Raw genomic sequence first — 26,957 nt, forward strand, 5'->3', positions numbered from 1 at the left:
TACTCGGGAAATTCAGATTCCCAGAAAGGACAGGTAGACTGGGATTCTGCAGTTTTGGCAAGCCCCATGGGCGATTTAGATGTCTGTAAGATTAAGGGAAGGGGTTAGAGAGTTAGCTCAGCAGTTAAGAGACTTGTTGCTTTTGTAGAGGACCCAGGTTTCATTCCCAGCATCCACATGGAGGCTTAACAACCATCTTGACATCAGGCATGCACATACATTCAGGCAAAACACTCATATACATAATTTAGTAAAAAATAATCTGAAGAAGGAAGGTTAAAGGAGAAACTACTACTGTGGAGACCTGCTTCCAGGTATGTCCTAACACTGGGTCCTTCTCTCCAGCAGCCTTGACCTTCAGGCTGCTGCTTTTCTCTCCCAATTTACCATCTTGCTCCCTCCTGGGGAACAGGGTGCAGTATAATAACGAGGCTTTCCAGTGGTGGCTGAAATGAACCTGTCCACCCCTACCCCCACTAGAGCCTGGCTCCAAGCTTAAAAGAGGGCTGGGATGGCTAGCCAGAAATGCTGGGCTGTCACTCTACAGGATCCTTGCATGGTAGGCATCCTAAAGGGAGATTTACCGTGATCCTCTCGGTATTTGGGCATCCTGGGTGTGTCCTTCGCAGTTTTTAAAAGATGCCCTTTACTGCGGGGGTTCTTCCTGGCCACGATCTGGCAGAGGAGTGGAGAGAAAAGAGTCTTTCTTGTGCACTGAAAGGTGCGTGTGTGTGTGTAACGCGCTCTCCCTGGGATAATTTTAACTCAGAGTAGGGCCAGAAAATGCTGCTGGGTTTTTCTTTCCAGCCCACGCGGCGCCCCGCCGGCCCAGGTGGGCCCGTCTGAATGGGGGGCTTGTGCGCGGGCGGGGCGGGGCAGGGCGGGGCACCCGGCCTTGCACCGCCCCCAGCCCCTCTCCCCACCCTGCTGCCTGGCGCCAGTCGCTCAGAGCGCCAGCCAGCCAGCCATGACCGGAGCTCCTGTCCTAGCCCTGCTGCTGCTGGGGCAGCTTCTGACGGCCACCTCCGCGCAGGTGAGCACAAGCCTGTGGGTGCCAACCGGGTCGGGGATAGGGCCGGACGTCGAACCTCACAGCCTGGTACAACTCGAGCCTCCTGGGCCAAACCCTGAGTTCCACCGCCGTGGACCTTTGAGGACGTCTATGGCAGCCTCCTCGCCGCCTTCCTCCGGCGGGCAAGTTCTAGTGATGCAGCTGAACCCCATGGACACCAGGACAAGTCGACCATGATCCTGGGCTCCCACTTGTCTTCGCCCAACCGGGTCAGGCTGCTGCCGGCTCTGCCACCACGCTCAGAGCACACAATGTTGCCTTTGTTCCTGGAGACTCCCTGCGGGGCCGCGGCACAGCCACTCCTGGCGCAAGCAGGGATAAACCGTGTCTCCACGCCAGGCTCCAGCACAGCAGACTTTGGGGTTTTCTAGCGGGCAGGAAGAGGGGTCATGGGCCACTATCACAGGCCCCAGAATTACTTGGGCTGGGGAAGATGGAACAGGGGTGCTGACATGGTGGAAAGGAGGGCTACCTAATAACTTATCTTTTTGGTTTTTCGAGACAAGGTTTCTCTGTGTAGCTTTGGAGCCTGTTCTGGAACTCACTCTGTAGACCAGGCTGGCCTCGAACTCACAGAGATCCGCTGGCCCTGCCTCCTGAGTGCTGGGATCAAAGGCGTGCGCTACCACCGCCCAGACTAATAACTTATCTTAATTTCAGAAAGTGGGACCACGAGGCCCCCCTGGTCCCCAAGGACCTCCTGGGAAGCCCGGCAAGGATGGCATCGATGTGAGTTGGGAGAGGAATGGGGAAGATGCCCTAAGACTCCTGGCCTTGTAACCACAAATGCAAGCCCCTCCTCTGAGAGCTAGGGTGAAACAGGGTATTCCCCAGTGGACCTGAAAAGACCTTGTTCCTTTTTGGGGTAGATCTTGGGATACAGATAACAGGGTGGTTCTTGGCTAGAAATGTGGGCCCGGAGGTGCGTGTGCTCCTGTGTTCTAGCGGTTACTCTGGGGACCTGGGAGTCTTGTTAGGGCTGAGAATAGAGCCAGTCTTGGATGGGGCTGGGGGCAGCTTAGCCTCAGAGATGGTGTCTTATCATCCAGTTATAGCCCAAACAATTTGGGGAGACAACTGAAATCTTGCAGCTCCACCTCACCCCCTCCCATCATCTGAAGTGGAAACCTTCTCATAGTGTCTTCTCCAGAAAAGACAGCCTCCAGTCACTCATGTTATGTCCCTTGGGACGCCATAGAGGGCTATAGGAAGCTTCACCAAGAGTGTCCTGAGTTCTTCTCAGTATCCCCAAGAGTTGTACCCAGTACCTAGTTCAGCCATAATGGCCTCAGATTCCCTCACTTCCTTCCTGATCCATCATGTTGGACCTAGGTTGCCCAGGCCCTTACCCTCTGAACCCCTACTGCTGTAGCAGAGCATTTAGGCTTTAAGGCTCCTACTTAAAATATCTTAAAGTCTCAGTTGAAAGATTCAGCCACCCTAGTAGGTATCTCTGGAGGATATAGCTGCTGGGACACCTTTCTGGAAAATAGGGGAGGAACTGCCATCTCCCAAACAGACGGAGTCAAGATGCTCAGCTAGCCACAGCCACTTTCTATAAAGTTCTTGGGTCAGTGCAGAGGAGCTATATGGAGTATTTCCTGGAGGCTGTTGTGTCCCTGTGTTCCCAAGTGATCCCCAAATGCTGTGTGGCTGAGCCTACAGCTCACCCCATCCCTGCCTAGCCTGCAGAGGAGAAGCCCCAGATATAGATGAGAGGTTCTGGAGACCCCCATAATGTCTCCATGGGCTAAGCTTCCGGGACTGGATTGGAGAATGGCCCAGCTCTAGGGTGGGTTTTCCATTTTCAGGGGTTACAGGTGGTCATTTTTGTTTTTGCAGGGAGAAGCTGGCCCTCCAGGTCTGCCTGGCCCTCCAGTAAGTGTCCCTGGTTGGAAAAGGGAGGCTTTTCCAGTTTGCAAGGGAGAGATGGACACAGAAAACACAAGGTCATTGATGCCCTGTCCTCACTGCTATGGGTCTGCATTGCCCCAGGAGAGGCCTGAGGGCAGAGGCAGGAAGTGGGTGGGAGGAATGCATTTGGGACTCTGTGCTGAGTCTGGCTGGAAGCTTGTGCCAGTGTTCAGATAAACCAGAGAAGGGAGACAGTACAACTCTATAGATCTCTTCCCACTGTGCCTGTGTAGGCCCCCTCACCTTGGTTGAAGATCCTGAGCCCACTGGCATTCCTATATAGTGACCTGCTGGTCTTTTGTTGGGGAGGCTGCATCCATTTGGTGAATATCCCATAGATGCAGTGGGAGTGGAGCAGTCTTCCAGGGTCCGGCAGAGCAGCAGGGAGATGAGCCCATCGCCACCACTGGGCAGTAGCCAACACGGAGAGGACTTGACTTTCTTGATGGAGGCTAGAGCTTACAGCCAGGTACTTCTTGTATAACTCTGTCCTTTCTCCTACCAGGGACCCAAAGGGACCTCTGGGAAGCCAGGGAAGCCAGGAGAGGCAGGACTGCCAGGACTGCCTGGTGTGGATGTGAGTGTACCCTCCTACTGCATCCCTACCTCACCTCACCCCTGTCCCAGCCCAGCCAAGGGTTAGGCTTTCATTGCTATTCTGCAGCTGGGCTTACTCAGGCAGGAAACCTTGTCTTGACAGAAGTTGCAGTAGTTCCCAATGGGGGTCCCTGGCCTTCATCCCAGACGCTGCCAGCTCCTGGCAGGGACAGAACCAGCTTCCAGTAGTTGGAAGTCTCATTAGCTCTTACTGACCCAAGAACAAGTACCCATTGTCAGGCTTCCTGCACCATGCTGACCACACGGGTGTTCCTCCAAGCCCCCTGATGTCTTGGTGGATGGATAGTGATGTACTCAAGGCCCTGGCTCTGGGACTAGCCAGGCAGGACTGGGCTGCTGGACCTATTTGTTTTGTAGCAAATTTTCCATCTACTAGCCCCACCCCCTCCTGAGTGCAGCATGTACACTGGGGACCATTAAAAGTGGTCCCTGCCTCTGGATTCATAGTTAAGAAGGTTTCTGTGGTGCACGCCCTCAGAATTCCAGCCCTCAGGAGGCGTAGGCAGGTGGATCTCTGTGAGTTCAAGGTCAACATGATCTACAGAGTGAGTTCCAAAACAAGCCAGGGCTACACAGAAACCCTGTCTTGAAAAACCAAAAAATAATCCCAGCACTTGGGAGGCAAAGGCAGGCAGAGCCCTATGAGTTCAAGGTCAGCCTGGTTCACAGAGCGAGTTCCAGGACAGCCAGGGCTATTATACAGACAAACTCTGTCTCAAAACAACAACAACAACAAAAAGTCTGTGGCTCATTCTTCCTGGGGCATGGCATGTGCTTCTCATTTAGTGGTTTCTTGAGCCCACCCTCTACCTATCTCTCCAGGGTCTGACTGGGAGGGATGGACCCCTAGGACCCAAAGGGGCCCCTGGAGAACGGGTAAGTGTTTCAATTCCAGTGGCTGCAGTCCAGAGGTAAGGTTTCCAGGTGGTCCACAAGGCCATCAGGGTGGAAGTTCTGTGGATGATGTCCATGACTGCACTAGCTGGGCCCTATCCCATTACTCCACTTCAGGGGAGGATGCTGAGTGGACAGCCCCTAGGCCCCCCTCTCGAGCAATCCCACAGCACCTGGTCAGAGTCATCTTGGCATTCAGACCACGGCAGGAAGAGCTGGTGTGGTGATGGGGGCCCAGGTGGGGATGCGCTCCAGGTGTCCCTCCTCTCAGTGTCTCTGGATCCCAGGGCCCTGGGTGAATCAATACAAGAGTAGCCACTACACATCCCCCGAGTCAGACTAACTTCACTGAATCCCCCCATTTACTAGCAAATTGGCTCTCTTTTTCCCACTGCTTCTGAGGGCAGATCGGCCCACAAGTTCTTCACCTCAGGAGAGGTGACCATGAACACAAAACACCTCCAAGAGCAAGAGGGGTGGGTAGGACATAAGACCATAACTAGCATGGGCTACTCAGATGTGTGCGCACCTGAATGAAAGTAAGTAGCTGGTGGCCACCTGGGCTGCTACTGCTCAGCCTGAGGTGGGCTGGTGCCAGGCCATCTGGGGGACACTTTGAGTACAGTGTAAGGACCAGACTGTACCCCCTTCTTGACAAACCAGTCATTTTAGACCCTGTCTGCCAAGCTGGTGGTTCCCTGAGGTCTTAGCAACTTTTGCAAACTAATGTTGGTACAGCTTCCCGGAAGACAGTCTGGGGTCCCTAACTGTGGCTCACACCTACCCTTGTGTCTTGCCCACCTGTTGGTTCAGCCCACCCACTAGCAACTTTCTTGGCCATGCTTTTCCTCCGTACTCACCCAGGTTTCCAGGAGAGCAGAACCTTGCATGGCCTCAGTTTTCCATACAGGTTTCCATCCCTGCTCCCCTCCTCGACTGAGTTATGACTTAGGCTCCAGAGGGGGAAAATGAGTTTACAAAGGCCAGAGTTTCTTCACTGTGTACTCTGACCTCTATTTTCTTCTTCAGGGAAGTCTAGGACCCCCAGGGCCACCAGGACTTGGGGTAAGTACCAACCGTTCTTCCCCATGGGTTTTTGAAAACCACTATTCATTGTGGGTTGGCATCCTTGGGGTCCCTTGCAGTCTGGCCTGGGGCCTGGGTTCTGGCCTGGAGGCTCTGGAGCCTTATCTAGGCTATGACCTCTGTGTTAGTGAGTGTGGTTCTCCTAAATTAGGTACCTCACTCTCCCTGGACCCCAAAATTGCCTTGGGGGTGGCAGGGCCAACCTATACTCTGATCTTATTCTTGGCTTTGCAGGGCAAAGGCCTCCCTGGACCTCCTGTGAGTATTTATTGCCCCCTTGGCCCCTCCCAAGAGTCTAAGTTCCCAGAGCAGCCCTCACTGAAGCCCACCTTGTGTGGGATATCCCAGATGATGGCATAGTGGTCCTAGGGCACCACCTGACTACTTCACACTTGGAGTCCTGACCCTCACTCAGGGTCACAGGCTGCCCATCGCCCTTTCTTTACCTTCTCCAGGGAGAGGCAGGAGTGAGTGGCCTCCCAGGGGGTATTGGTCTGCGAGGACCCCCGGTGAGTGACTGCTCCCTGTGTGGCCACTGCATGGATACAATGTAGCCTTGGTACCCACACTTAACCAGAGGCTCCCTGTTCCTCCTCCTGTTTACCTTCTCCCTGTCCCCTCCATCCTCCCTGTACGCTCTCTCCTCTCTGTCCCCTTCTCCTCCCCATCCACCCTACCCCCACCCCACCCTGTACTTGGTGGGCACTGACTGAAGCCCAGGCAGAGAGGCAGCCATGACTCAGGGTGACAGACAGATGGATACCAACACAGGCTTCATCCAGGGAGGATAAAGGGAGCTGTAGTATCCTCTACTTTGGGTGAAGCTGGTGCCCTCACTCAGTGGGGAAGGCTCTGCTCTGAGTCATGAATCCTCTGTAGGGACCCTCGGGACTCCCAGGCCTGCCTGGCCCTCCAGGACCTCCTGGACCTCCTGTAAGTATTGAGGAGGGGTCTCTGTCAGACAGCCTAGACTGACTAGGCTGGACCCCCACCTTACTCCCTGCCCAGGCTCTGTGCCACTCCCCAGAAGCAGGTGGGAGACAGGGGCTGGTATAGCATTCAAGGTACTGCCCCAAGGACAGATGATTTCTATTGTTACCTACTCTGCAGATGGGTTAGCAGTGCCTTGCACTGGCTACTGGGGAGATAGGGTTGAGGATTTCAAGCCCCCTGTTAGATAAATCAAGGACAGATTGTTTAGGGGATGGATGGACAACAACTGCTTCTTTGTATGTTCAAGGGAAACCCAGGAGTCCTCCCTGAAGGTGCTACTGATCTGCAGGTATGCTTTATGGTGATTATGGAGAGGTTATGAGGGATGTTCCTGCTTTGAAGGAGTCGCCTAAGGCCACTGCTGGGGGTTCCAAAACAGCATTCCTACCCATAGAGGGACCCGCTTCCCTGGCAGGAAGGCCACGGAGGGAGTTCCTTGGGGACTGAGCTCTGCAGATGGCTCCAGGCACAAGCCTGGCCTCATCTTCTCTGCTCACTATCTACACCTGTATTGTCCCACACAAAGCTACTAGTCTTCTCTGCTCACTATCTACACCTGTATCGTCCCACACAAAGCTACTAAGCTATTAGGGAAGTGACACCTAATCAATAGAGTTCATCAGGTGACAACCCTGCTCCCTGCAGAGCCACCTCTCAGCTGCTCTCAGTCGTAGGTGGTAAGTAGCCACTGCACTGGGTAACTAACAGGCCTAGTCTGTTGCAGTGGGTTTCTAGTTCCTAGGAGAGGGTTTGTGTCTGGTTTCATCTCCTCTGGATGCATCTGGATGCAGATGACTGGGAGTCATCTGCCCACTGTTCTTCAACCTTACTCAACACCCCCTAGAAGGGAAAGGAGGGTTCTTCCAAATGAGGACAGTGTTGAGCCTCTGGAATGGGCTGGTGAGTAGAAGTCAGTACCACTATGTACCCAGGCTTGACCTGGCCAGTTCAGCATGAAGTGAGCTAGAAATCTCCATCAGTTTCTTGGTATCTGGCACAGGATATGCTGTCAAACCAGAGCACCGGTACTATTGGTTGGGTTCACATAGCATCCCTTGTAACAGCCACCAGGTGCTTGGTCACATGAAGGCCCCTTTGTGGAGCCTGCAGCCAGTGTGTAAATAGCTGCTTTGAGGCTGAGTCTGTCTGTAGAGTGAGGGAGGGTGACTGGCTACAATCCAGCTCTCTACAGTCACTCACCACACCTCATGCCCAGCACTGAATAGGGCCCTGTTTAGGCTTGTCCACTGTCCCCTTCATTGGTGAAATGGTCCTTTTCAGTTCCCCCACCCCCTGCCACTGGTCTCTCTTGGTATCCTGCCCCAGTTGTCTTGGAAAGGTCTGACCCTTCTGTTTTTCAACAGTGTCCTGCCATCTGCCCTCCAGGCCCTCCTGGACCCCCAGGAATGCCAGGGTTCAAGGTGAGTGGGCAGCTACAGGTGATAGGCTGAGCACACATCTTCACTGACAGAGGCCATTGGGTCCCCTCATGCTATGGAGTTTGGGGTTTTAGAAAGTCTGAGCCTAGACTCAGCCTTGTTGTGGGGGGAATATAATTGCCCATCAATCATCCCATCTTCTCTACCCAAATGACACACTGGAAGCTGGTGTGACCAGGCTAGGCCTGGCCTAAGAGGTCAGAGGAGGCAGAGAGAGATGAGCTAATCCTAACCCTACTCCTCTTGGGGTCCATGGGAAGCATAGTCACAAACCTTTTTGGGCCTCAATTTCCCTCTCTGATTTGGGCCTTAGATTCTGAATGTCATGACTGGCTTCATAGCCCTTGATTCTGCATAGGCAGATGGGGGGCACCCATGGGTCTAGGGTTGTGACTTCCATGTCTGTTCTCAGGGGCCTACTGGCTACAAAGGGGAACAAGGAGAAGTTGGCAAAGACGGTGAGAAGGTAAGATGCTGTCCACATAGAGTTACTGACCTGGGAGTGGCAGCCGTCAGGCTGAGGAAGGGAGTGGTGGCTGGTGGTCCTGAAATTATAGGGAAGACGCTGGAACCTCTGGGGAGGGACCTGCTGCTGGTACTTCCTCAGTGGGGCCTGGCTCATCAGAACTGAGTGACCTGGAAGAGTCCTTTCACGTAAACAAACTCCTTCCTTCCCCATCTGACCTCACATGGAAGCTCCTGGCACACTGAGAGTCCCCGAGGACACTTGGCTCTGGGCCTAACGTGTTCATAGAAGCCTCTGCCACTCTGACACAGTGGCCTCTGTCCCAGAAGGCCCTTGCCTGTCTTATTGCATGCTGGAAAGAGGTCTGGGATACCCTTCTGATGGCAGGAGTGGCTGAGTACAGACTGCTGGGTGTACAGTGGGCACTCCCCCACTTGACCAGGAAGGAGGTGCCTAAGGAGGCATGGGGGCTTTGCGTGGACAGAGACCTCTGGTCCTATCCAGGGAGTGGTGAAGTCACCATGATTTAGGTGGCCTTTGTCCAGCTATAGGCAAGTTCCCTGACTCACTCAACCTCCATGGCTCAGCTGTGAAGTAGGAGCAGTGCCCCTGATGGCTCAGGCTCATGGGAGGGGACCAGTGGGAGATGAGAGATGCTAGAAGAGCTAGTGGAACAATGACTACTGCTTTCTCTGTTGTAGGGTAACCCTGGCCCCCCTGGGCCTCCTGGCATCCCAGGCACCGTGGGGCTACAGGTGAGGCTAGGGAGGGATCAGGGTGGTGAGGTGGAAGCCCTTTGATGGTCACCAAGGGAAGTTAGTTTAGACTTCAGGTACAGTTAACCAGCTCTTGAGAGAGGGTCCCATCCAGGCTGATGCCAAGGCTAGTGTTGTTCCCTTCAGGGGCTTCATTTGAAGTCAAGTACTTCTAGGGAAGATAGCCAAGGCCTTGGGGGACTCAGAGGCAAGGCCTATGGTGGGTGTTCAGGTAGACGTGTCGTCTGGCCCCTGTAGCTCTGGTTCTGTTCTCTCAGGGCCCACGAGGATTACAAGGACTTCCAGGGCCACTTGGGCCCCCTGGGGACCGGGTAAGTGCTGCTGGCTCCATGGAGGGCGGTGGGTCAACTGAGGTCAGTCCTGGTAGTTGAGTGCCTGGGATTGTCCCTACCCAGACTCTACTTGGGTTCAAGATGAAAGAGCCATAGCAGCCAGCATCTCAGGGCTCTTGCTGGCTGGCAGCTTGAGGCTGGGCTGGAGCCTCCTCCTGGGTATGTGTTTCTGTGGGAGGACTCAAATGTCTTCTCTCCTCTACAGGGTCCCATTGGGTTTCGGGGCCCCCCTGGGATCCCAGGAGCACCTGGAAAAGTGGTATGTATCTGTCTGGGCTGGAGGGTGGACCTCACACCGACCCAGACCCTTTGGCCCTCAGCCCCACTGTCCTGCTGCTGATTCACACAAATGCCACCCTCAGTGCCACTGGCTTTCCCCTAGTCCTGTCCCAGGATGAGCTGTCCGTAGATACGTGGGGTACTGAGAGCACACCAAGAGGTGGTGTGTCTGTGAGGTCCAGGGCACATGAGAAGTAGCATAGGGCATGTGGCTTGACAGCACAGCTGGAACATGGGGCATCTGACCTTCATGGGAGATCCGCCTCCTTTGTTGTCTGCCTATGAGCTGGGCGTGGGGGTGTGTCACTGTCCCATGTGACCTTCTGCAGCAGCAGGCTGCCTCTGACTAGGTCTAGAGGGCTAAACCAGGCAAAACCTGGAAGGGGCCTCAGCTGGGATCCACAGCTTTCCTGCCTTCTCTGTGCTGTTAACACTGTCCCTACCCCTTCATTATTTTTTTAGGGTGACAGAGGTGAAAGAGGTCCAGAAGGGTTCCGAGGCCCTAAGGGTGAGCTGGTAAGTGAGAAGGAGCTTAGTTCTCTGGACCTGTCTGTGAAAGAGCCTGATCTAATTCCTGACTAGAGTTGGGGGTGGAGGACACTTAGAGGGCCCCTGCTGGGGGCATGGGGGCTCTTCATGCTGTACCCTATTCTGGAAGGGGTATAATGCTAGAAATGGGGCCTGGACCTGAGGGTCCCAGCCCTTTCCCTGCCCCCAACAAACACCCAGAGCCCATATGGGAGACTCCAGAGCAGCCAGCAGTGAGAAGCTCTTGGCAGAGGCTGGGGCATGGGCCACTGAACTCAGATCCTGGCTCCAGCCCTAGGAGCTAGACAGGTAGTTTCCTCCCCCAACTTCACTAATCTCAGACTGTCCAGCTACAGACTCTATAGCGAGGCATGTGGACAGGCGCTATGTAGACACCCAGGCTCCTGAAAAGAAGGGGTTATCAACAAATATTTGCCTCTGTCAGCCTCCAAACCTCTTCTTCCCACCCAAGACCCGTGGCTGAGCAGTGCTACAGTGTCCACAAATCCTAAGGGTGCCACATGCCTCAAGAAGCCCTGGTAATGGAGCCTGTCTTCAGTGATTGGGATGAACCATGACACTTGTCTCCAGTTGATGTCCCCAAAGCTGGGCATGTGTAGCTGAGCCTGTGGGTACATAGTGAGGCAGGATGGGATATTCCTCAGGGTCTCAACTTCAGCTGTGTCCATCCCATGTTTCCTTTAGGGCAGACCTGGTCCCAAAGGAATCCCTGGAGTGGCCGGACCAGGTGGAGAACCAGTGAGTATCTCAGGTATTTGTGGCATCAAGCACGGTGCCATAGACACATAAACTGTCCCAACGTTGCTACTCCTCAGATTCTCTTTCCACAGTCCCTTCCATACACAGGGTCCTGCTTCACATAGTTCACTCACACAAGTGTGTGACCTGTGATGGGTCAGGGACCCCACTCAAAAGTGCTGTACTGTAAGTAGTTTATCCTGCCAGTACCTCCTTGTCATTTGAACCACGGTGGTTCAGCAATTCCCAGAAGCCCCAGAACCCAGCACTATCAGCAGCCTAGAAGCTCCCAGAAACCCACAGCAGCACCTGCCAACTGCTATAGCAGCCCCAGAAATCCATAGCCTCCCCAGAAGACCCCAGTATTTCCAGCAGCCCCAACAGCTCCCAGAAACCTGCAGCAGCACCTAGCAGCTCCCAGCAGCCTGAAACACCTCCCCACAGCAGCCCACATCTCCCTTTTGCTGGAGCCTGTAGTTCTGCAGTTACCATAACCCTACAGAAATTGGTAGTCAACGGTCAAGCTTATCTGACACCTGAGAAGGAAGGGTGGCAGAATAGGGCCAATGAACACAGACGGGTATGCTGAGGGCCTGGGCACCCTGTCTACACACTCCCTTGCAAGGTCTCTGAGGGCAACAGATAGCCACTAGCCAGGAAAACACAGCCACTCTCAGTTTAGAGAGTAAGGAAGGGGTTTCTCCGAGGACAAAGTGGTTCTCCATCTGAAGGGCCTAACATTGTCATTTGTCCTTAGGGCATGCCAGGCAAGGATGGCCAGGATGGCATACTAGGACTTGATGGCGAGAAGGTTGGTGCCTGGCAGGGTGCTTGCTGGGAGAAGGTGGGAGAGGAGTTCAGCTGCCCTAGGTCTCAGCATCATTTTTCTTCAGACCCTGATCACTGTCCTTGCAGGGAGAGGCTGGTCGCAACGGTGCGCCCGGAGAGAAGGGCCCCAATGGGCTGCCGGTGAGTGCCCAAGCTAGGTAGCTTAGTTGCTCTGGGATTAGCTCCTTCAGATGTCCTAGGAATGACTCTGTTGGGGTCTGGCACAGCCCTGGTGTGGGAGGACAGGGACCTACTTTAGCATATCTGTACTCTCGTGTGGGGGCCAAGTGCAAACGAGCCTGTATTCATCCTGGATATTGTGGGGTCACCCTTGTGGGCCCTGCCTGGGAGTGCTAGCAGGGGCTCTGCATCAGGCCGGGGAGGCTGTGGGAGTGCCGTGTGCGTCAGCTTTACCCTTTGGGGCACTTGCTCTGGCTTATGCACACGGCCTTTGCGCACGCTGTGCGGCCGCACTGTGAATGTTCTTTGCATGCATGCCCCCCATGGGTTCTGCCGTCTTGGCTCTGATCCTGGCTCCTAGCTCTGAACCTATTCCTAGTGCTATCCCTAATCCAAATTCCAGCCTTGACCTAGACTGTTATCTTGACTTCAACCCTGACCCTGACCCCTGTCCTGGCAGGGGCTCCCTGGACGAGCCGGGTCCAAAGGCGAGAAAGGAGAACTGGTAGGTGGCTGCTTTCCCTCAGAGAGGGGAGGCACAGCAGGAAGTACTCTGGCGATGGATGGAGGGAACATAGCATTCTCTTGTCTCCGCACTTCTCCAGGGTAGAGCTGGGGAGCTGGGTGAGGCTGGCCCCTCTGGAGAGCCAGGTATCCCTGTGAGTATCCATAACCCTTCCCTATGTGTACATAGGAGGACGATGCCCCTCCCCCACCCCCTTTCCCTCTCTGGTAATGGAGCCTGTCTTGCCAAGGGCTCTACCCTCCAGTGTGTGTACAGGGAAACCCTGCCCTCTCTACATGTGCGCAGGAGTACCTTGCTCCTTCCCCATGTGGACACAGGGACCCTGCCCTTCCCCTGTATGTATATGGAGATTCTGCCTTGTCTGTGCATGCGGGGACCTGCCCCTCCCATGGTCCATGTACACATGGGCTCTGCCCCTTTCCTATGTATACACAGGGACTCTACTCCTCCCTCCATGTGTACACAGGGACCTTGTCCCTTCTCACATTTGTCAAAGGGGATCCTGCGCTTACCTTTTCTTCCCTTTCAGGGAGATGTTGGTGTTCCAGGGGAGCGTGGTGAGGCTGGTCACAGGGGCTCAGTGGTGAGTGGGAGGACAGCTCACTGATAATGGGCACAGAGGCATAGTTTATGGGCAAGAAGGGGTAGCACTTTGGGTATACAAATGGCCAAGTCCGTGAAACCTGGGGATAGTAGGAGATAGGGGAATCTCACCTTCTTTATCCCTCACTCTCTGGAATATTGGTGCCATGCTGGGCTACCTTAGCCTTAGATTCTTCATGCCACTGTGCAGCTGAGACCCTGGCAAGTTTAGGTGGAAATCTCAAGCCTTGTACTATAACCTGTGGACTCAACCTTCTCTAGGGCCCTGTGGAAGGCACGGGGCATTGGTACTTGACACTGAGCCAGGCTGACAATTTATATAGAGACTATATGTACACCCTGAGATCTGCTCCCCACACTTAATTGCCCCAGAAGGTGTCTGTGCTTGTGCCTCCAAACCTAGTAACTTAGTGACATGGCTTAAGATCATTTACTGTCCACCCAACATCCTAGGGAGGCATAACTGGGTTTCCTGGGTCACAAAGACTGCTAGGGCCTCCATGGACCTCACAATAACAACTTATACCTTTGTCTTTTAGGGAGCCCTTGGCCCACAAGGTCCTCCTGGGGCCCCTGGCGTCCGTGGCTTCCAGGTGGGTAAAGGTGTAGTAAGGGTTTGAGCCAGGGCAGTGAGCCCTGGTTGACTGGGCAGAGGAAGGATCCTGGCTGGGTTCTTACAGATGCTAACTAGCTGGGATGTTATCCAATCCACAGGGCCATAAGGGCAACGTAGGAGACCCTGGCCTTCCAGGCCCCCAAGGCCTACGGGGTGATGTGGGTGACCGGGTAAGTGTCTCTCCTGTGTCCCTCTGCTCTAACCAGTCTACAGAGACCCAAACCCGCAGCAGTCTACTCCTTTCCACATGGGTGGCAGGGACAGTAGCATCAACTCTGGGAATAGGTGCCCTTGGTCCTTTTATTGCTCATTCTTTTGGTGTTCTTGGGCAAGAGGGGATCTAGAATACGCACTGCTCTATCACAAGCTCCACATGCAAGTCTAGAAGAACCAGTAACTGGGGCAAGGGTAGAGGCAGTGACTTGAGGCTCTAGGTCCTGGGCTATCTGTTGGGTGTGAGCTAAGACCTGAATGACCCCAATGTTTCAAACATGTAACTTTCCAAGACTCTGCTGCTGGTCCTACGGCAGCCAGTGACCATGGTGTTCTACAGGGCCAGGGCCTAGGGGAGTTGTGGCTTACTGAGGTCCTCACTGACTAGTAGGTAAGACCTGGGATCTCCTGGGAGGAGGTTAGAGGTCTGGTCTAGGGCCTGGGCCAATACACTTAGGGGCTATGTGATTGCTTTCTTGGTCCTCACTGGGCAGGGACAAGCGCTCTAACGATGTGTGCATTCAGGCACTGGAGGCTCCAGGGCACCTCTACAGACACAGGGAGCCACAGAAACCACACAGCAGGGACAAGAGGTGCTTTATTAACCTCCAGGCAGGAAATTCCAAGGGTTAGGGAGCTTGCCAACAACTCCAAGGACCCAAAGCTAATGGAGGGAAAGGTGGTGGTGGCAGTGCTAGTGCCCGCTCCAGTCTCAGGCTGGGGCGCTTTTTTCTGGCTTTCCCTTCCTTGGATAGCTCTTGCCTTTACTTTCACATTTGAATTCTCTTTTTAAAAAAGATTTATTTTTATTTTATGTATATGGGTATGTTTGCTCACATGTATGTATGTGTATTGTGTGCATGCAGGAGCCCAAGGATATCAGAGGTGGTGTCTGATTCCCTGGAACTAGAGTTACAGATGTGTGCTACCTGATGTGGTTCTGGGAACTAAGCCCAGGTTCTCTATAAGAGCAGCCAGTGCTCTTAACAGCTGAGCCAGATCCAGGCTTCACCTTTAGATCTTGAGGAAGCCTCGTACTTTTCCCCTCTAAACATACACTTCACCATTTAAGCAAATAGCTCTGTGTGTGTGTGTGTGTGTGTGTGTGTGTGTGTGTGTGTGTGAGAGAGAGAGAGAGAGAGAGAGAGAGAGAGAGAGAGAGAGAGAGAGAGATACCTACATAAGTCACAGACATCAATAGCTGATTTAAAGAATTCATTGTCCACTAGGAGTGACAGGCAGCTGCTGTCCTGGAAAAACTGGCCCTTGAAGGACCTGTGGGGCATGGAGGGCTGTGTGTTGCTATTATCTATAGACTTAGATTTGGCAGCTGGAGCTGGGGTCTGGTTCTGAGCCCCTGCCATAGGAGAAATTTTTATGCCTACTCTATGTGCTATGCAGGGCAGTGACACCCTGTGGGGATCCCCAGGATTCTTCTAATCCAGATCCTTCTCTCTGCCCAGGGTCCAGGTGGTGCCACAGGCCCTAAAGGAGGCCAGGTGAGCAGAATTCCCAGGCATGGTCAGGTCAGCTCTAAGCCATCTGGCTGTGGATTTACTTTCATAACTCTTGGGAGGCTCCTCCAATTCTTTCTCTCTCCATATTGCTTCTGTTTTCTTCCATCCCTGCTTAGCACAGCCCTGGGCATCAGAAGGGACAGAGTCAGCTGCTTTACTGGGTACAATAGTTACCTAAATGATCACTATATGGCCCTTGGATGAAAAAACAAAACAAAACAAAACAACCTACCTCTGATTAGGGAAACTGGCTTTGTAAAAGGAGTGAAGAGAAGTAAAGCCTGGGCTCTAAGGCTTGTGTTGCAAAAGCAGGTTAGAGCTGTGTGGCTTCTCTCTGAAGCCCTTTCCTCCCTGAAACAGCTCAGCGAGGGTGGGCTGTGATAGCTGCTCCAGTCCATCCTCGAAGCAACTGCTTCCTCATCTCTGAGTGTTCCAGAGCTTCTCTGTATAATACCTAGAATAACACATGGAGGTGTGCTACCTAGCAGGAAAGCCTCACTGTGCAAATAAGTGACTTCAGCTTTGTGATCCTCTTGGGCTGTGGCTTTTGGTTTCTTGTGTTGCTTTGGGAACTCCTTCAAGTACAGGATCTTGGCCTGGACTCTGGTCTCAGTCTTAGGATCAGTAGTAATAGACTAGTGGCTTCAGGTGGGCAGGAGCCAATGGTAACTCTAGTGTGTCGTCCTCAGGGCATTGCAGGTTCTGATGGTCTTCCAGGGGACAAAGGAGAGCTGGTGAGTATGTCTGAACCCCTTACTGCCAACTGAGAACCACCTGGTCAGTTTGGGTGGGAACTGTCCTGTTGATGAGGTATCTGAAGATGGCAGGTAAGGTATGAATAGCACCCACCAAGTGCCCAGGCCTTGCTGTCCCGTTAGAGTGTATGTGGTCGGGGAGAGTGGGGTCCAGAAGACACAGGCAGGGTGATTCCCTGCTGAGGTTAGGGCTCTCCGAGAGCCTTGTTACATTCTGCCTAGGAAAGTCACCTTGCCTGAATCAGCCACTGTTAAGGTCTGAGTGGAGAAAGCCCCACTTTCAGAGCTGGAACTTGGGCCTATTATAAAGTAGAAGCTTTCACCAGGTCACTCACAGCTCTCCTGGAGGCACCAGGAATAGAATTGCCTTGGAATTCAAATGGAAAGGCCTTTCTGGTTTCAAGGTGGCCAGGGATTTCAATTCTATAGTGATGTCTTTCCTTTTTGTCTAAGTGACACAGAGAAAGCCCAGCTCTAGGGATCCTGCTTTCAGGTAGCAACCACTGGCCACTGTGAACTTCTTAGGCCTTTCGCAAATAATCCTAGTTGATTGTACTTTATTTTGGCAAATTCTTGACAGAGCCTTAGAATCAGCCCCACCTGATCACTCTTAAACTGATGGAGTGGTACGCAGTGGCTGTGCGGGACAGCCCCTGCCAGCTAGCAACCTCTGCGTGGTGCCAGCTACCATAATGGTGAGCCAGGTGGGGACCTCACCCTCTGTCCTTTCCTGCTTTAGCTGTGGACAATCAGCTTACAGTTGTGAGCACAGCCAATAGATGGGCCCAATCAGTCCACTTACACACTTGGGGCCAATCATTTCTAAGGCCCCAGCTAGGGAAAGGCCCAGAGTCCCAGGGAGGAAAAATTCAGCATTTATAATACTGTAGTGAAGAGACTGGGAGGAAGCAAGCCAGGCAGGTGTAAGAGCAGATACCATGTAGCCACTAAAATCAAATTTCAGGGAAAGAGTTGTTAAAATAGCATCAGTAGGTGAAAGGGAAGAGCCTTGCCAGTGTGTGCATGTGGGGGAGGGGCAGCTTGAGTGTGAGCTTGAGTGCTGTCCTCCACTGATCATGTGCTAGGTCAGTTTTTACAGCCACTTCCACACACCCCATAGTTAAAGCATATACTTACTTCCTCTTCACAGGGTCCCAATGGCCCCGTTGGACAAAAAGGAGAGGTGAGTACCTGGCAGACAACAAATCCAAGGAGCCCACAGGCTCCCATCCACCTCTGGGTGGGTAGTTGCCCTGTAAGGTACTGCCTAGATCTGAGATCTGGTGGCCACTCACTCCTGAGGTTCAAGCCTTCCCAAGGAGGGCTCACTCTGACCCCTTCCTCTTGTTTTTCTGCAGTCTGGAAGCCGAGGGGAACTGGGCCCCAAAGGTATCCAGGGCCCCAATGGCACCAGTGGAGTCCAGGGTGTACCTGGTCCCCCAGGTCCACTGGGCCTCCAAGGCGTGCAGGGTGTCCCAGGCATCACAGGGAAGCCTGGAGTTCCGGTTCGTGGCTTTTCCTTTCTCTTGTGTTGTGGGTGTTGGACTTGTACTGGGTTTGGATCATGGTTTTTTTGTGAACTATCAGTTCTTTTGGGAGTGAGGGTTACTGGTGCACCTGCTGATGAACCTGGGTGAATTTCAGGGCAAGGAAGCCAGTGAACAGCGCATCAGGGAGCTGTGTGGGGGGATGATCAGCGGTGAGTCTCCAGTACACCCCTCTACCCCTCACACAGCTTCTTCCCCTTGGCCACTGTCCTCCCCACCCTGCCTGTACTCTGACTTCAAGGAGGACTACCCCTCTTCCCAGGGCTTACCACAATGCAGGGTACTCAGAGAAGCCCCAACTAACTATTGAGTGCAACAGTTACAAGGAAGAAGTTGGGTGGTGGTGGCGCACACCTTTAATCCCAGCACTTGGGAGGCAGAGGCAGGCAGATCTCTGAGTTCAAGGCCAGCCTAGTCTAAGAGTGTTCCAGCACAGCCAGGGGCATACAGAGAAACTCTGTCTCAAAAAACAAAAAACAAAAAACAATTAGAAGGAAGAAACAAACCACTGTGCCCTTTGGCTGGGAGGGATGCTTCCTTCCCTGAGTGACTTTGAACTTCTCATCTAGCATGTGAGGTGTTCTGAGAGAAGGGGGACTCTCATTTCCCCTGGCATACCCTAGAGCAGTTAATAACCATTTTTGGTCAGTAATTGAAAATTCCCTTCTGAAAGATAGCTAGCTATGTTATACTTGGCATGAAAATATTTTGATAATCCTCTCTGAAGTACATACTTGGCACCCTGTTTTCCAAAAGAGCAAATCGCACAGTTGGCTGCACACCTGAGGAAGCCCTTAGCACCAGGCTCCATCGGCAGGCCTGGTCCAGCTGGCCCCCCAGGACCCCCAGGCCCTCCAGGATCCATTGGCCACCCTGGTGCTCGGGGTCCCCCTGGATACCGAGGTCCCACTGGGGAGCTGGGAGATCCTGGACCCAGAGGTAAGTTAGTTGACCCGAGCAAGACATGGTCATGCCACTGTGATGGCACTGTCTCAGCCACATGAGGAAACTCTCACTTCCTACAGCACTGAACAGCACAGTCCTGCCTTCCCATGCTGAGATGTCTTCCTCCTGAGGTCCAGGGAGGACAGCACTCAAGGGATATTCAGGTCCACGTCACCTGAATGAGAGATTGCCATTTCTGCCCTTGATTGGCCTCATGGTCATGAGACCTGAGAGCAACACACATTTAGGATGGCCTAGTGTCCCCCAGTCCTACTGTCTACATAGGTCACCTGGAAATGCTATAAAGATGCAATCAACAACCTCGCTATACCATATACATAGCAGGACTCATTCAGGGAGACTCTGAGAGGGCTGGGTCTTTGTGCTTCTGAGGGCACCACAGGTAATTTCTTACCATTCTGTAGGAAGCACAGTAATCTGAAATGTGATATTTTCCCCAAATACCACCAGGACAAAATTTGTTGGAGATGTGAGCAATAAATAATAGGAACCCAATTCACTCAAGAGCTCAGACTTTAATGAGGACTGGTAGTACATGACAATGTCAGTTGCAAAAATTAAAAACAACTCATTCAAACCGTATTTAAGATGATATAAATCAAGGAGCCTTTGAAAGGGAGAGACAGGCCAGACCTCACAACTTGTCTGTTGGTGTCACAGCTACCAGCACATACTATGGACAGCTTGCTTGAAGAAAGCTGGGGTATCAGGGACAAACTGGGGGTTCTCATGACACACTGAACTGATGGACACTAGCCTTTCCCAAAAACCTTTGCAATTTGTGTATTTTAAAATGCAGACCTCTCAAGCCTCATGTCACCCTGGTGACAAATTTGAAGCCCCTGATTCCACCTAGTTCTGATTGATTTGCCAAGAGCTTCCTGCTCCCCAAAAGTGGCTTAAGAAAATAGTCTGTATGGGAAGTTATTCTCTGAGTCCCTTGTCTTCTCCAAGGTTACACATAAAACTTTGGTAGGTTGATAGACTTGGTATAATTTGCATATCATTTTTTTACCTGTTTTTAAAATCCTTGGAGATTGAGGAATTTCAACACTGGAGAGCAAACATGGAGAATTCATCTCTTCTCAGTGCAGTGTCTGTGCAAATCAACTTTCAAATGACTGTTTTCTTGGTCATTTCTCCAGAGTGTGGTCTTCTCAGGCAGTCTGTGCCATCTGTGACTGCCATCTTTAAAAACATATAGGATTTTCTCCAAAAGGGTATCTGTATTCCTTCTAGACTGAAAATAAAATTTAGAGCATTATGTGCCTGTATAGATGATCTGAGAAAAACAGTTGGACACTAAAGGCCATGACAGAGACACCCAAGGTCTCAGGAAGCCTGCTGGGATGGCAACACAAACCTGATTTCTGTTTGAAAGTGGATATGCCACATTGTCCACTTTGTGTGAGGTACTTGGCACTTTTAATTTTGAGTATGCATTAGGATGCCATGAGCCCACTGTAGAGAATGTACATATCTGATTAGGCCTTCTCAGACATCAAGCTCAGGACATGGTCATTGCTGTATCTGTTCTCCCGTCCCTGAAAGCACAATGCTGAGTCCTCTGTTGAGGTTCACCACATGGAACCAGTGGGTGTCTGAAGGCATTAAACCCCCAATAGTGGGGCAGCCTCTGCAGACCACTGGCAACTGCAGACCACAGCACCAATCCTAACAGCAGTTGTGTAAAATAGTCCAGCAAGCAGCAATAGCCTTAGACTTGACCATGATCACATCCGCACATGTGTCTGGTGCTCTAGAACTCAAGCCAGAAGACCAGTGCTGCTGTATCTGTGCCACTGGAAGTTGTTTGCTGTTTAGTTTTGTTGTTCTTGAGGTGCTGGGAATTTAATATAGGACCTTGTGCATGCTGGGTAAGTGATCTATTATGGCACTGTTGCTCCAGCACTGTGTGACCATGACCAGACCAAAATAGAGAAGAAAGCTTTGAAGAACACTTAGGGGATATTTTAAAACATTCTAATGCCAGATGTGATCCCAGCAATTGAAAAAATGAGGCAGGAGGATCACTGTGAGTTGGAAGCCAGCAAGGGCTACAGAGTGAGCTCCAGGCCTGGATCACAGACTAAAACCTTGTCTCAATTAAAATAAAATAAAAACAAAGTATCCTTTGATAAGCTGTGGGTCAAAACTCATATTGAAAACATGAACATCAAATAACACAATTGTTTCAGAGGCATACATTTTTCAAACAAAAGTAAAATTCCATTCGTGATTTTGGAGGTAAGGGTGGTGTCAGCTGCTGTGTTGGGGATGTAGGTGTGCTACTCTGGTCAGACTTCTGCTAAGCTGCACCTTGGTGAACAGCCTTGCTTCAGGAAATACTTAAAAGCAGCCAGCTCTGTGGAAACAAGATAGAAAAGGCCATCATTGTGGATGGGCAGCCATTCTGACATGTCTATGTCTTTCCTCACTGCAGGAAGCCAGGGTGACAGAGGAGACAAGGGTACAGCAGGTGCAGGAGTGGATGGACCTGCTGGGGACCAGGGGCCCCAAGGTAGGCCACTGTCCTCACACAGGTCTTCTCGGGGAGGACTGGAAATGTTTTTCACTTGGTAAAGCATTAAGGAGCTGGTTAGGAACTGCTTTTATAATCTCTTCGGTATTTAGAAATAATGGATAATCAGTAATAATCAGTGATCACTAATTTTTCTGTATCTAATTTTAGCTAAGTAGGTTTGGTTAATTTCTATTTTACTAAATATACTATTCCAGAAAATTATCTCCCTCTCTTCATTTTGTTTTTGTTTTTGTTTTTTCGATTTCTCTGTGTAACATCCCTAGCTGTCTTGGAACTCACTCTGTAGACCAGGCTGGCCTCAAACTCACAGAGATCCACCTGCCTCTGTCTCCCAAGTGCTGGGATTAAAGGAGTGTACCACCACTGCCCAGCTAATTATCTCTCTTAATTGACTACATTTACATTTAATGATTTTTTTCTTTTTATGCTGTATGTGTGCATGTGCCTGTGCACACCTGTGTGCACATACATACATACATATGTACTACAACACACATGTGGATGTGGATGTTTGTTGTTGCATTTTTCTTTTACTCTTTTGGGGGACCCACCACCCAGCTCCCAAATAAATCACACGTGGAGGCTTATTATTAATTACAAATTTCCGGCCTTAGCTTGGCTTGCTTCTTTCCAGCTTTTCTTAACTTTAACCCATCTGTCTTTTGCCTCTGGACTTTTGCCTTTCTCTATTTTTGTATTCCTTTCTCTCTTACTCCATTGCTGGGTGTCTGGCCCCTGATGTCCTCCTCCTTCTCTCGCTCCTAGATCTCTCCTCTCCCAGATTTCTCCCTCTATTTATTCTCTCTGCCTGCCAGCTCTGCCTATCCTTTCTCCTGCCTTGCTGTTGACCATTCACCTCTTTATTAGACCATCAGGTGTTTTAGACAGGCACAGTAACACAGTTTCACAGAGTTAAACAAATGTAACATAAACAAAAGTAACACACCTTAAAATAATATTCCCCAACATTTCCCCTCTTTTTTTCCAAACAAAAATGAAAGGTAAGACTGTATACAATAAGAACAATTATCAAGTAAGGATTACATTCACAATGTGCTGAATTCCAATTCATTTGTGTCTGGTAAATTTAAAGAAAATACTCCATAATCTATCCTATCTTAGTGAATCCAAAATTTTATACCTAATTTACTCCCTATCATACCCAAGGAAAACTGCAACTATAACTATCTAGTCTTCAAATCCATCAAAGGCCCCAGATGGATATATTATTATTTAAGTAAACAAAAAGTGCATTGCAAACAACTTCCAAAAACTCTAGAAATGACAAAGACATCTTACTGCCTGGACGGTCACCCAAAGATGTTGAGGCATCCATCTTCAGCCTACAGGCCCATAGTATCTGACAGAGTTTTCAATGAAGCAGGAAATTTGAAAGACTGTCCTGCCTACATTGGCAAAATTTGTCAGTCACTTTCCTCTGTAGCCTGCAGAATGTCTGGCAGTTTCTTCTGTGAAGCAGGAACCCTAAAGGACCATCCCACTTTGTTTTGGCAAAGTTCAGTGGTCACTTTCCTGTGGGTTCTGCATGTCCAGTTTATACAACATACTGCCAAGCAGTCCATTTGCCCAATTTGCCTTGCCACATTGAAAGCAAACTCCATCAGGAATTTCTTTGATGTCCATCATCTCTGAAGTAAGTTGGTACTGCCAGGAGCAGATGTGTCTCATTGTCATGGAAAGCCCTAAGTTAAAAAAAATTTTAAATACCATATTCTTTAGGTCTTTGAAAGGTTTGAAGACTATCTATCTAAAATAGATCTCTGTATGATCTGGAAAGCATACTTAACATATCTACAATTTTGATTATTACTAACCTGTGTTACTGATTATCCTATATAGTTTATAATAATAGCTTTAAAACACTACATTTCCAAATGAACTGCATAGGCACAATGCCTCAAACAAAAATAGAAACATACATACAGTGTTGTAACAAAAATAACCTTAAATTTTTATCAATATACAAAAATCCTTTAAACAAGCGTAAAAATATATATACAGTGTATCAATAGTCTATATTCCTCTAATGATAACAAACATCCATAACCCACCAAATAACCAAAAACCACCCACACCCCCCAGCTCTTGGGAACGTGGACATAGTTTTCTCTCAACTGCTTCCTGCTGGCTATGGGTGAAGTCATCTTTAGGGGTCCCTGAGAAAATTTTAGATAATGACCAAGTCCTGGGAAGACCAGCAGTAGCCTTTGTTGATAGTTATCACCTGTCAAGATTCAGGAGGTCTCCCCCGATCAAACCCGATCCATATTATTCCTGAAGGAATCCACAACCTCTCGTCTCCTGTGGGACCAAAACTCCAAAGCATTTTTGACTTCTATTTGACAAATGAATTTTTTACTTTTTAAAAGTTAAGGCATTCCTAAAGTATCTAGACTGGTTTATTTAATCAGTCCCTCTTTCAATCCCATGTCTCTTAGCAGCTGTGGTTTGATTATTAACAATCAAAAAATTCAAAATAACACAATAGTATACAGGATCCAAAATCCTTGTGTGTTTCCCATCTTATGTGGCTTTTTTATTTTATATTACTTTTACTCTCTCTTTAAAGACTTTATTTTTAAACTATTTCTTTCTATGACTATCTATACCCATATTCTTTCTTTTTTTAAATTATTTAATTTTATTTCATGTACATTGGTGTCTTGCCTGCAGGTATGTCTGTATGAGGGCATCAGATCCCCTGGAACAGAAGTTACAGACAGCTGTGAGCTGCCATGTGGGTGCTGGGAATTGAACTCAGCTCCTCAGGAAGAGCAGCCAGTGCTCTTAACTGCTTAGCCATCTCTCCGGCCCCATATTCTTTCTTTCTTAAGCCTACCCATATTGTAAAACATGGAAACCTGTTTAGAGTTTTTTTTCAATCTGGACTCTTTTACTGTGTATCTTTTAGCCTTTTTTGACTGTGTGAGCAAAACTTTAAATTGCTAACAGACACCTGGATCCTCTGCATGACTCTCTTGGCTTCTCAGGTAGTGAAAGCCAAGTCTAAAGCTCACACCCTGGTCAGAGGTTCATGACCAAGAACTGCATTCAACCTTCCTAGAATTCTAGAATGCTGATGTTTGCGCTGTGGTGGGCATTTTTTAACTGATTTTTTTACTTAGGTTTTTTTTTGTTCCTACTTAACATACTAGCTGCTCAAGAGCTCACTGTCTGGCAGAAACTATCTGGCAAAAATTCTTAAAGGAGCCATACTTTTTTTAAGCTTTCTCGGGGTCTATGGAAATTTGAGTCCCAGGTTGGGTGCCAAAATGTTGTTGGATTTTTTTTTACTCTTTTGGGGGACCCACCACCCAGCTCCCAAATAAATCACACGTGGAGGCTTATTTTTTATAAATTATAAATGCCTGGCCTTAGCTTGGCTTGTTTCATTTCAGCTTTTCTTAACTTTAACCCATCTGTCTTTTGCCTCTGGACTTTTGCCTTTCTCTATTTTTGTATTCCTTTCTCTCTTACTCCATTGCTGGGTGTCTGGCCCCTGATGTCCTCCTCCTTCTCTTGCTCCTATATCCCCCCTCTCCCAGATTTCTCCTTCTGTTAATTCTCTCTGCCTGCCAGCTCTGCCTATCCTTTCTCTTGCCTTGCTATTGGCCATTCAGCTCTTTATTAGACCATCAGGTGTTTTAGACAGGCACAGTAACACAGCTTCACAGAGTTAAACAAATGCACCATAAACAAAAGTAACACACCTTAAAATAATATTCTACAACAGATGTCAAACAACAACTTTGTGGAGTCAGTTTTCCTCAACTTTTAAATGAGTTTTGGACATTAAATTCAAGTTACTGGCTTCATAGGCAAATACTTCTACCTGCTGAGTCATCCTGCCTGCCATGCTTCAGTGTCTTAACATAAAAAAACTGAATTCTGGGGGGTGTGGTGGCATACTTGTGATCTCAGCACCCTGGAGGCTGAAGTGGGAGGATGAATTCATGCCATCTGCAGTCCTCCTGAGGAATTTAGTCTGCAACTATGTATCCCAGGGAGTGCTCCTCTCTGGGTTCCTCTATCCATATATATGTGCTTAGGTGACCCTCCCTGCCTCCTCTGTGAGGCACAACCCCTCTCCTTTGTAAGGTGCCCCCACCTCATAAGGCTCATTACCCTCCTCCATGAGGTATAGCCCCTCTCCCTGAGGTACAACCTCCCTTCTCTTTGTAGCACCCCTGCCACAACTGTTCATTTGCCATCCTATCCTGTTGGCAGCTCCAGGCTACAATTCCACCTATGTTGCCTTAAGCTGCCACTCCCAACTGTGCCCTCACATTTGGGTCACATCATGTTGGAAAATGGCTATGGCCTACCACCCGTAGCGAAAGCTCCCCAACTTCCTCCCAGGCTGCCTGCCAACCTCAAATATGCTTTTTTATTTTTAACATTTATTTATGTATTTTATGTACAGAAGTGTTGTTGTCTGCATGTACAGCATCATACCAGGAAAGGGCACCAAATTCCATGAGACTACAGTTATAGACAGTTATGAGCTATCACGTGGTTGCTGGGATTTGAATTCAGGACCTCAGGAAGAAGAGCCAGTGATTTTTAACTGCTGAGCTATCTCTCCAAATATGCTCTTGACATGCACCCCACAAGCCTTCTGGGACCAGAATGCACTGTGTCTTCAGGACACGAGATTATCTGGCTAGCCTGGCCTCAGCTGTGCCTGCTTACCTTCTGCCCAGCCACTTGTCTTTGCCTCCGCTCTTCTGGACTCTGTGCCCGAGTGCCCCATCTCTGACCTTTTGAAGGGTTCAGAAGTAAGCCAATAGAGAATCTTCCAAATAGATTGTGAATGGCTGCTGCTTTGGAATTCTCATGGTCTCTAACTGCACTCTTCTGGTTTCTAGGGCCTCAAGGTGTACCTGGCATCAGCAAAGATGGTCAAGATGGTGCTCACGGTGAGCCTGGCCTTCCTGGTGATCCTGGCCTTCCTGGAGCTGTTGGTGCTCAGGGAACCCCAGGGATTTGTGACACCTCAGCCTGCCAAGGAGCTGTGTTAGGAGGGGGTGGGGAAAAGTCAGGTCCTCGGAACTCATAAACGTTAGGAAATGACGGGTAACGAACTCCAGCAGGCAGCAGGTACCAGTCGTGTGGTTACTAGAAATGGACAGTACGGCTGGTTACAGTCCGCTAGTCCTTCCTGGCCTGCTGCCTGGGCCCCCAAGAGCATCTACTGGCACCACTGTCACTGTCCCATCTACAGGATTAATGGCAGTCAATTCATGTGACAGCATACCTCAGGCACAGGCCCTAGAGATGGAGACTTTAAACCAAGCATCTGGAAGGGATGGTGTATTTTTTTTTTTTTTGTACAATTTCATGAGATAAAAACACTCAGAGACTTGTTTACATAACATTTATATAAAGCCTATAATAGACTACCAATAAAGCAATCTGCTAACCCTTCAGATTAGCACTGGCTACAGTGTGATGAAGGTGAGGAACTTAATGTCTACTTCACCT

The 26,957-nt window shown here is 50.1% G+C and overlaps 2 protein-coding genes across 3 annotated transcripts in view; one reads left to right on the top strand and one right to left on the bottom strand.

The window, feature by feature from the left end:
- Nucleotides 1-929: 929 nt before the first annotated feature.
- Col9a3 (collagen type IX alpha 3 chain) lies at nt 930-26,610 on the top strand. Its single transcript, XM_059262082.1, has 32 exons — nt 930-1,033; nt 1,733-1,801; nt 2,915-2,950; nt 3,492-3,563; nt 4,427-4,480; nt 5,528-5,563; nt 5,819-5,842; nt 6,040-6,093; nt 6,464-6,517; nt 6,825-6,866; nt 7,942-7,998; nt 8,429-8,482; nt 9,184-9,237; nt 9,516-9,569; nt 9,796-9,849; nt 10,332-10,385; nt 11,103-11,156; nt 11,914-11,967; nt 12,072-12,125; nt 12,625-12,669; nt 12,770-12,823; nt 13,220-13,273; nt 13,833-13,886; nt 14,008-14,079; nt 15,586-15,621; nt 16,329-16,373; nt 17,545-17,577; nt 17,753-17,899; nt 18,039-18,093; nt 18,698-18,880; nt 21,351-21,428; nt 26,342-26,610. Exons 1-32 carry the CDS (start codon nt 968-970, stop codon nt 26,530-26,532), a joined length of 2,043 nt encoding a protein of 680 aa, XP_059118065.1. The 5' UTR covers nt 930-967; the 3' UTR covers nt 26,533-26,610.
- The window catches only part of Tcfl5 (transcription factor like 5), a 29,653-nt gene continuing 22,249 nt past the window's right edge, over nt 19,554-26,957 (bottom strand). The window contains exon 6 of one of the 2 annotated variants that reach the window (XM_059262085.1): nt 19,554-20,147. In XM_059262085.1, the coding sequence (XP_059118068.1) occupies nt 19,983-20,147 (165 nt within the window). In that variant the 3' untranslated portion in view covers nt 19,554-19,982. Of the gene's footprint in view, nt 20,148-21,075; nt 21,273-26,957 lie in introns of those variants that run through there. The other variant, XM_059262090.1, reaches the window with a different exon arrangement.

This window comes from Peromyscus eremicus, chromosome 4, assembly GCF_949786415.1.
Source record: "Peromyscus eremicus chromosome 4, PerEre_H2_v1, whole genome shotgun sequence".
Taxonomy (NCBI): Eukaryota; Metazoa; Chordata; class Mammalia; order Rodentia; family Cricetidae; genus Peromyscus; species Peromyscus eremicus.

Bases quoted from the DNA above. Each gene is read 5' to 3' on its own strand.
- Col9a3 (XM_059262082.1), top strand. From the start codon at position 968: ATGACCGGAGCTCCTGTCCTAGCCCTGCTGCTGCTGGGGCAGCTTCTG. The intron at 6,094-6,463 runs GTGAGTGACTGC...AATCCTCTGTAG, and splicing joins TTGGTCTGCGAGGACCCCCG to GGACCCTCGGGACTCCCAGG. The intron at 10,386-11,102 runs GTAAGTGAGAAG...TGTTTCCTTTAG, and splicing joins GAGGCCCTAAGGGTGAGCTG to GGCAGACCTGGTCCCAAAGG.